General features: G+C 39.0%; 1 protein-coding gene across 3 annotated transcripts; it reads left to right on the top strand.

Annotated features, from left to right (window-relative positions):
• The first annotated feature begins 597 nt into the window (after positions 1-597).
• LOC121167648 (toll-like receptor 4) lies at positions 598-8,890 on the top strand. 3 transcript variants are annotated; one of them, XM_040997186.1, is made up of 3 exons: positions 600-907; positions 4,601-4,767; positions 5,659-8,890. In XM_040997186.1, exons 1-3 carry the CDS (start codon positions 815-817, stop codon positions 7,922-7,924), a joined length of 2,526 nt encoding a protein of 841 aa, XP_040853120.1. In that variant the 5' UTR covers positions 600-814; the 3' UTR covers positions 7,925-8,890. The 3 variants fall into 3 exon arrangements, with proteins under 3 accessions (XP_040853122.1, XP_040853120.1, XP_040853121.1); XM_040997187.1 differs by having other exon boundaries at positions 857-936; XM_040997188.1 differs by lacking the exon at positions 4,601-4,767 and having other exon boundaries at positions 598-936.
• The last annotated feature ends 796 nt before the right edge of the window (positions 8,891-9,686 follow it).

Below are 9,686 nucleotides of genomic sequence, written 5' to 3'. Positions count from 1 at the left end.
TAAGATTAAGTAAGGCAGGTTTTAAAGGAAGCATTCTTATGTGTGATTGCCTAATAGCAACTGTCTTGGAAGACTGTTACAATACAAATTTGCACAAAGGTCATCATACCCTTGTAAAGGAAAGAAAAAGGAGGGGAGCTTTACAAGAACATCTGCCTGGCAAGTGTCTGCTCAGCCTTGGAGGAACATCACCCTCCTTATTAATTGCTATGAACAAAAATCCTATCAGTAGCCCCTGATTCAGGTCATCAGTGACTTACAAGAAGAGGGACAAGATGCAAACACACCAGCTGATGCTTGGAACTCTTAAACCCTCCAGGTCTGTGAGAAAATACATTCCTGTGGTTCAAACCACCTACTTCCTATCCTGTGGTGCCTTGGGATGGCAGCAGTAACAATGAAATGAAAGTAAAACATTACTTCTGTCCCGGAGAGTTACACAGACTGTTTTGGAGTCTGCTGGTTCTTTACACTTGCCACACCCAAGCGTCACATGATTTCCTAGGATGAAGGTCAGCTTCCTTTTGCTATTCCTACTGTCCCTGGCCTGCCAATGATTTTTTTTTTCTTCTTTTTTTGGCTTCCCCTCTGCGGTGGGGCAGATGAATGTCAGAGAAACAAAAATCCAGAATGCTAACATTGCACTTTCACTTCTTCTTGCTCGTTAGCTCAGAACTGCTGTGAAAGAAGTCGTTTCTGTGGGGTGCCAATCGCTCAGGGCAAGAAAAAAACAGTGCCTTCAGGACTGTCCGATTGGGAGTTTCCAGGGCATCGTGTTCTCATTTGACCGCGGCTGTGCACAGGAAATGCCAGCATGATGCTTCTCTTGCGCCTGGCTAGGACTCTGATCTCAACTGTGGCCTTCCTCTCCTACCTGAGACCAGAAAGCTGGGAACCCTGTGTGGAGGTACGTGCTTGGGGCGCCTCTCATGCCCGGTAAGCTTTCCTTTGCTTCTGAAATGCTGCTTCTTACTTAGAACTTCCTGCTGTGTAATGGGGTTAGCTTATTATGCAAAAATGAGTTCAATTACTAAAGGACTCAGGAAACCACAGGAAGCAAATAATTCATTGTTAACGTGGCACTAAAGCGCAAGTCGCCGGTGCCTTTTCTTGTTTAGGGATTTTGAGTAGTATTAGGGACTGTAGGTTAGACAGACCTGTTGGAAATCAGTGCTTCATGATCTCCTGAGCCTGTGTAGCCTAGATGCAGTTCTGGAACCTCTCTGACACTAGCTTTCACATATGTAAAGGGGGAAAAATACACACACACACACACACACACACACACACACACACACACAGAGTCAGACTTTATTAAACTGAGAGCTGTAGGAAAGCAGCTTCAGTGTCATTCCTAGCCATTGGTGATTTCACAAAGGCCCATTTAGGCCTTAGGAGGAATATAGCCTTTTCTGTATCTCAAAGAAAAGAACTTCTTAAAGTGGATTTTAGATTTTTGGATCCAGTCACATGATTTTGTCTAAGGGCTGAAAAAAAAAACGAAAAAGAGGAGAGAGATAGTGGAAAACAGGAAGGAGAGAGAGAGAGATAGGGAGAGAAGGAGAGAGAGAGAGAGGGCTAAAGCAACGGTTTCTTTCTTTATGAACTGCCAGCAACTGTTGAGCAATCATAGCCACACTAAGCATTGGACTGAGTAGTCTCTTCTTTTCCCTCGTATAGACTTCATAGCTGTTTCAGAAACAAATAGCCAAACTTAACATTCCAGAAAGAAAGGTAGAATGAGGCAAGAAACTCAACAGAAAGGTTGCCAGTTGGTGTTCTGAGGTGAGGCCATGGGAGAAAATGATGAACTTAAATATGCACCAAGGACTAGTTCCCCATGCGTGTTCTTCCTTGCCCTAGTCCTAGGGCTGCCTTCCCTTCTGTGTCTCTCCTCCTCTTAGGTTAATCTGATAGAATCCTCAACCACAGTGGCCCTTTTATAAAAGCACTCTCACATGTGACTCTTCCTTGCCCCATGCACAATATCTGGCTGTCCCCCAAACTTGTTCATCTCCATATCCTCTCCTAGCAGAAGCCTTGTTTCCCTTGGTCTTGAATCTGGGATAACAGCTTGTTTCTTATTCTGTATTATTTCCATTTACATTAAGTTTCCACTTTTGGTTGCTATTTACTCATTATGATTTTTTTTTCTGGAGGCTCAGATCTAACAAATTATTTTGTTTAAAAACTTTCAATAATTTTCCACTGACATTAGAAAAGTGTCATAACACATGGCCTTGGAGCTATTTTACTCTACCCAGAATATGTTTTCCCTTGATCAATACTGTCAAATACACTTGGCCTGTGAGCCATATACTTAGTTTGGAATGTCTTAGGAATCACATTAAATGTGTAAAAAAAAAAACAAAGAGTTAAGTCTTGATATCTTTTTAAAATTAATTTAATCAAAATATTATTTCAGAATGTAATGCATATTTAACAAGCAAGAAAATCTTTTACGTTCTTGTTTGGTGTCAAATTTGGAAACTTAGTATGTCTTTTAAATTTATCAAACATATCACTATAGGTTATCCAGATTGCTTATACTTAAAAGCTGTGTGTAGTGAGTGGCAATCATAGTAGACAGTGAAGTTCTATTCATTTTCATAACTTTATTGTCATTCAGGTCTCTGCTTAAATGTCTCTCCCGCAAGGCAGTCTTCATATTTTGCTTCAGAGGCAGCCCTCTAGTTGTTCTAATTCAACTGTTCCCTCAAATGACTTCTTTTTGCTCCAGAGAACATCATTATTATATATTTTTCTTTATGTGCTCATTGTCTGTCTTTCACTTTGGAACAGAATTTGTAAGAAAGAATCATTACTAGTTTATCACTATAACCCCATTGCCTAGCACATGGCAAGTGTTCAACTTACAAGTGGTAAATCAGACCATTTCTGTAGCACAAAGACTGAGGCCTCAAATCTGGCCATGATTTCCCTTCTGGCTTGGGTTTCATGCGTTCAACCACTCATCATACATTCTGATTCATTTTTTTTCTACTTTCTTGGCTCATGCTGTTCTTTCCTTCTGAAATATTCTTCTTTTTCTCCTCATGTAGCCAGACCTTATTGACCTTTCAAAAACTCATTTAGAAAGCCTCCCCTGGGTCAACATTGAACTCTGTTTACTGTGAACTAGAAGACATTTCTTCCAAGCCTCTTTCATGGTCCTTTTAGACAATTACTAGTTTTCTTCCTGTCTTCACTCTTATATTGAATTGTAAGTTCTCTGACATCTAGAACCAAATCATTTTTGTTTTTTTTCGCCCACAGCGCATAGCAGAAAATGTGTACTGTTCAGACTTAAGGGAAACTTAGTTCAACCAATTAGTGTCAGGTTGTCATTCACATATTCAATACCTATTCACTGCAGTTTGGTCTTTTGAGTTCTGACCCAAAGTGATGAATGTAACCGTGAAAGTTTATAATTGAGTGCAGAAGATGAAAAAACGCATAGTAAGCAATTATATGTACAACATGACGTGGAATAGTGATACATCTCATGACAATAAATGAAAGCAGACAGGAAAGAGTGTCTTGCCCTGCCTTTTTCTGAATAATATGGTCTTAAAGGCTCTTCTGATGGATAGCATGTAGCTTCAATAGGATGCTGTAAGAAATTGTGTGAATGAATTCTATTGATTAAATTCATATTAAATTTCAATCATCCTTTATGGTTTATTTAAAATTTTTGATATAATATTTAACCTATAAGAAATATTGTGGCATATTATAAGGGAATCATATAGCTATTAATAATTAGTGCTGCCATTTATGACCCATTTACACTGAAGTTGGCTTTGAAAAACTCTTTAAATACTTATATAATCCTTTAAAGAGAGCACTGCTTTTTAAACAGAAAGAAAAAAGCAACCTCAAATAGGCAAGGATTGTGTTAAAGAAAATGAGAAAATTCAGAAATTAGGTGAGCGATTTGAGATTAAGTCTTACGAGGAATCTGGAGTAGAAACGGAAATTGGCGGAGGAAGCACAGCAGCATATAACATTTGATTTAACTTCCATGGCTCCACCACTGGGATCCAAGCACCCCAAAGTCTTCTCTCATTTCTGTATCACCATGCTCAGAGGTCAATGAGCCAAGGAAGAGAATACAATTAACAAAAATTAAACAATGGTAGTAGGTTCTGGGCTTCTTGAACACAGTCTCTTTAAGACCATAAGCACTGGCAGGAGATATTTAAAATACTAATGGGTATTTGTTAGTTGAATTTTACCTACAATAAAACGATATTCATTGAGTTTTCTTGAAGTCTTCACCGCAAATCACATATGAGAGTTTGCATAAAACCTAAGGCTTTTAGACTCAAGAGCATTAGTGATTCATCCCCTAACTCCACTGTTTGTTGGTAAATGTTGGCATTGTTTGTAGCAGGGTTAGAACATCAAGTATGTAGTAGTGCTCATTTGTGGCTAATCGAGAGAGCAAGACATCTTTTAAGGATGAAACGAGTGGCTGGCTGGCTGACTGGATGGATGGACAGCTGAAAAGTTGTACCACGGGCTTGCTAGTCTGATACAAATGGCAGTCGGGTAGTGTAAGCAGCATAACACTGCAAATAATGTGTGATGATTACAGGTGGTTCCTAACGTTACTTACCAGTGCATGGAGAAGAATCTCTACAAAATCCCTGACAACATTCCCTCCTCAACCAAGAACTTGGACCTGAGTTTTAACCCCTTGAAGCATATAGGAAGTCATAGCTTTTCAAATTTCTCACAGCTACAGGTTCTGGATTTATCCAGGTAATCAATCAGCTTTTGCATTCTGCACTGGTGAGATGTTCATTGTTCTGTCACCTAATTTTTGAGCCAGAAATCTTGATTGAGGGATTCCCATTTTCATTTATTTGTTTATTCATTAAAGACATATCTATTTGCTATACAATCATGGATGTATTCTGTACATCTGTACATCTGTACATCTCATTTTCTGATCTGGAAAATGGTAGTTTTAATAAGACAGTTATAACAGTTTAATCTCTGAGTTTTCTTTTGAGTCAAGAGAAAGTAAGCTGTTTTACCAGCAAATTTTTATTGACCAATTAATCTGTTAGATTCCTTTAAGAAACAAGAATACATTAGTACTTGAAGGCTTTTGCCACCAGATATTTTTGTATCACTTTTAAATATCTTTTGCTCACATTTTATAAACACTGTGAATATCTATGAAATTTATGCATGCTCGTTTATATCTTTGAAATTTCCATTTACCAGTTATTTGACTAGCAACAGTTATAATTTTCATCTGCACCAACCAGGTATATAACAATGATTATATGTGCCAGAGTTTAACTAAATTTGTTTCAAGGTTATGATAAATTCTACAAACCATAAAATTTTGATGTACTCTAATTATTAATCTTAAGATGGTTGCCTTCTAATGGATTTTCTGTCTCCATTTAACATGTTGCCTGGTATATAATACAGAAATTCATTATTCTGGTCAACAGCATAATACTGGTTAGGTACAGCTTCGTATTTTCTCTTGGCCTTACCTGCTTCCTGCTATGTGTTTTTGCCAATGTGAATCATTGAGCATCACATCCATAGGGACAACTGAATGACTGAGATGATTATTCCCTTCGGGGTTTTTAATTCTGCAGAAATATTATATAATCTGTATCTTTTTCACAGGTGTGAAATCTATACAATTGAAGATGATGCATATAAAGGTCTAAAGAATCTCTCCACCTTGATATTGACAGGAAATCCCATCCAAAATTTGGCCCCTGGAGCTTTTTCTGGATTATCAAGTTTGCAGAAGTTGGTGGCTGTGGAGACAAACATAGCATCTTTAGCTGACTTCCCTATTGGACATCTCAAAACCTTGAAAGAGCTCAATGTGGCTCACAATTTTATTCATTCCTTCAGTTTTCCTGAGTATTTTTCTAACCTCTGTAACCTTGAATATCTGGACCTTTCCAGGAACAAGATACAAAATATTTATTATAAAGACTTACATGTTCTACGTAGTCAAATGTCCCTACTCACACTTTCTTTAGACTTGTCTTTGAACCCTATAGATTTTATCCAACCTGGAACCTTTGAAGCAATTAGATTGCATGAACTGATTTTGAGGGGCAATTTTAAAAGTACAAATATAATGAAGAGTTGTATGGAAGGGCTAGCTGGTTTAGAAGTTCGCCGATTAGTTTTGGGAGAATTTAAAAATGAAAGGGTTATGGAAAAATTTGAAAAATCTGCCCTGGAGGGTCTTTGCAATTTGGTCATTGAAGAGTTTCAATTAGCATACATAGATGACCTCGAGGGTAGGGTTACTGACTTACTTGATTGTTTGGAAAATGTTTCTGGGATGTCTCTGGTGAGTATTAATGCAAAAACCCTAGAGAGGTTTCCTAAAGATTTCAGCTGGAAATCATTAGAAATTGTTAATTGTATATTTGGCGACACAATTTTGAATTTGAAGTTCTCCTCTCTCACAAGGCTTACTTTCACTTCCAACCACGACGTGAGTGCTTTTCCAGAGCTGGACATACCGAATGTTGAATTTCTGGATCTCAGTGACAATCGATTGAGTTTTCAAAGCTGCTGTTCTGCGAGAAGATTGGGAACATCCAAACTCAAGCATTTAAATTTGAGCTTCAATGGTGTTATTACTATGACATCAAATTTTTTAGAGTTAGAACAGCTGGAATATCTAGATTTCCAACGTTCCACTTTGAGAGGCATCAATGAATTTTCGGTATTCCTCTCACTCAAAAGCCTCCTTTATCTTGACATTTCCTATACTGGCATCCAAATTGTCTTCAGTGGAATTTTTAGTGGCTTGAGCAATCTTCAGGTTTTAAAAATGGCTGGAAATCATTTTCAGGATAATGTGCTTCAGGATAATATGTTTACAGAACTGACTAATTTGACCATACTGGATATTTCTGCATGTCGACTTGAACAGGTGTCTCTGGGAGCATTTGACTCACTTCCCAGACTTGAGTCACTGAATATGAGTCACAACAAATTGCTGGTATTGGACATACCCATTTATAAACATCTCCACTCCCTCCAGGTTTTGGATGTCAGTTTCAATGTCATAGATACTCTGCAAGAGTCAGAACAACAGTCTTTCCCAAGTAGTCTAACTTTCTTATATCTTACTAAGAACAATTTGACTTGTGACTGTGAACATCAAAGGTTCATGCAGTGGATCAAGGATCACAGATGGCTCTTGGTGGGAGCTGAAGAAATGATATGTGCCACACCTCCAAATATGCTTGTGCTGAGTTTTAGGAATGCCACCTGTCGGTTGAGCAAGACCATCATTGGTGTGTCGGCATTCAGTGCGCTTGTGGTATCTCTTGCTGTGGTTCTGATTTATAAGTTTTATTTTCATTTGATGGTACTTGTTGGCTGCAAAAAGTATGGTGGCTGTGAAAACATGTATGATGCTTTTGTTATCTACTCCAGCCAGGATGAGGACTGGGTGAGGAATGAGTTGGTAAAGAATTTAGAGGAAGGAGTACCTCCATTTCATCTCTGCCTTCACTACAGAGACTTTATTCCTGGTGTGGCCATTGCTGCCAATATTATCCAGGAAGGTTTCTACAAAAGCAGGAAAGTTATTGTTGTTGTGTCACAGCATTTTATCCAGAGCAGCTGGTGCATCTTTGAGTACGAGATTGCTCAAACCTGGCAGTTTTTGAGAAGCCGAGCAGGTATCATTTTTATTGTGCTACAGAAGGTGGAGAAGTCCCTGCTCCGGCAGCAGGTAGAACTGTATCGACTTCTCAGCAGAAACACTTACCTGGAGTGGGATGATACAGTCTTGGGAAGGCACATCTTCTGGAGACGACTCAGAAATGCCTTGCTGGATGGTAGACCACTGAATCCAGAGGAGGTGGCAGGTGCAGAAAATAGACAGGAAGAAGCAGCAACTTTTACCTGAGGAGGCAAAAAAAAAAAAAAAGCCTAAAAACTCCCGAAGGGTTTCTTGCTCAGTTGAACCCAACACTTTTTGAGATAACAAGTGTTACATGCCACAAGACTCCAGACATCATGCTAAAGGCAAGTGATTCAACAGTGCAGAAGGTACACAAAACTGCTAGTATCAGGGACTTTATAATTCAGAAAGCATAAAACATGCACTAAAATCTGGTACCCTTCAGGTGATGTTTCCACCAACTCAGCCATGGAATCTACAACACAGAAAGTCAATTCAGTTCTTACCCCTAAAAGCTGGATTAGAAAAAGAATGGACCTCATTTGGGGGATAAGGAGACATTTGTCCCCTGAATCTTTCAAGCAGCAACCAGATTATACATTCCATTCAAGCCATTTTAAGAGTTTTGCTTATTTCAAATGATCTGAATATTAACTCACATTCCCCTTTTCTTATTGGATATACTTGGGATTCAACTCCCTGACTCCTAAAGCTATGGATTCAGAATTTGATTAAATTAATTTCTTTACCTTGGTTGGAGTCTGGCAGATCATTCCTAAGGAAACCTAATGAACACAGGCTCACAAACATCCAGATTGCTTTTTAGCAGATGTTGTTAATCAGTATCTGTTTTAATTTTTAATGTCCTTTCTATATGCCTACATCAGAAATCAGATTGTGAGAGAAATACCAGAAATAACCACATGTAGCCACTATGTTTCAAGGAAGTATTCAAAATATACTTTGTCACTTGATGTCCTCTTAAAGTTATCACCTAGTAAGTTATGACTGTTGTGGAGGCAATATTAAAGGCATTTGCTTGAAAGGGGAAGTTTTTCTTTAATTGGAGGGGTGTCATAGTCCAATTTCTGGAACTCACAGAGTACAATTTGCTCTAAATGTAGGAAGAAATATGGGACCACTTTAGTGTACCTCTTCCTGATGATTCTGAAAAACCAAAACAAAACAAAAACAAAGTTAGCTGAGGTTGGTGGTGTCCCCTGACATGATCTGATAGGTCAGATGGTGTTTGATGAAACCCTCTCTAGGTCCTCCCTCTAGGTGGGAGATGCACTTATGTATCAATGCAAGGTAGGAAGTGTACACTGCTGTTTCCTGTCGGACATCACTCTCTGACCACATTTAGGCAAGAGCGGATGTCATTGCAGAAGTTGTGTATGGAGTTGGTGGGGCTCTTGATTAGGCAAGCGCTCTGTAAAGCACATGCATCCAGCGGCACTGGAAGAGATACAAAGAAAGCAAAGAGGATATCATGGAGAAATTCAAATCAAAACCATAGGAGGCATCACTTCATCCCAGTGAGAAAAGCCATTAAAAAGGATTGGGATCTGTCAGGATTTTGGAGGATTAGAAACATGTGAAAATATTGTTGAGAAGTATCGGCCGTTGCGCTCACTTGGGGAGTGAATCATCGGACAGAGGATCTTCCTCTCTGTCTCTCCTCTCTGTATATCCGCCTTTCCAATAAGGAAATAGTAATAAAAATAAATCTTTTAAAAAAAGAGAGATTAGAAAAGGAACTGCCATTATAAATGGTTATGAAGGTCACTCAAAATTTGAACTTGGAACTGTTGTATCATCCAGCAATCTCCCTCCTAATCATATATCTTAAAGAATAGACATCAGGGGGCCCGGCGCAGTGGCGCAAGTGGTTAAGGTCCTCACCTTGCACGCCCCGGATCCCATATGGTCGCCGGTTCTATCCCTGCAGCCCGGCTTCCCTTCCAGCTCCCTGCCTGTGGCCCGG

Source organism: Ochotona curzoniae, unplaced genomic scaffold, assembly GCF_017591425.1.
Source record: "Ochotona curzoniae isolate NIBS_2020 unplaced genomic scaffold, NIBS_Ocur_1.0 patch412, whole genome shotgun sequence".
Classification (NCBI taxonomy): Eukaryota; Metazoa; Chordata; class Mammalia; order Lagomorpha; family Ochotonidae; genus Ochotona; species Ochotona curzoniae.
This window is presented reverse-complemented; position numbering and strand designations above follow the sequence as displayed.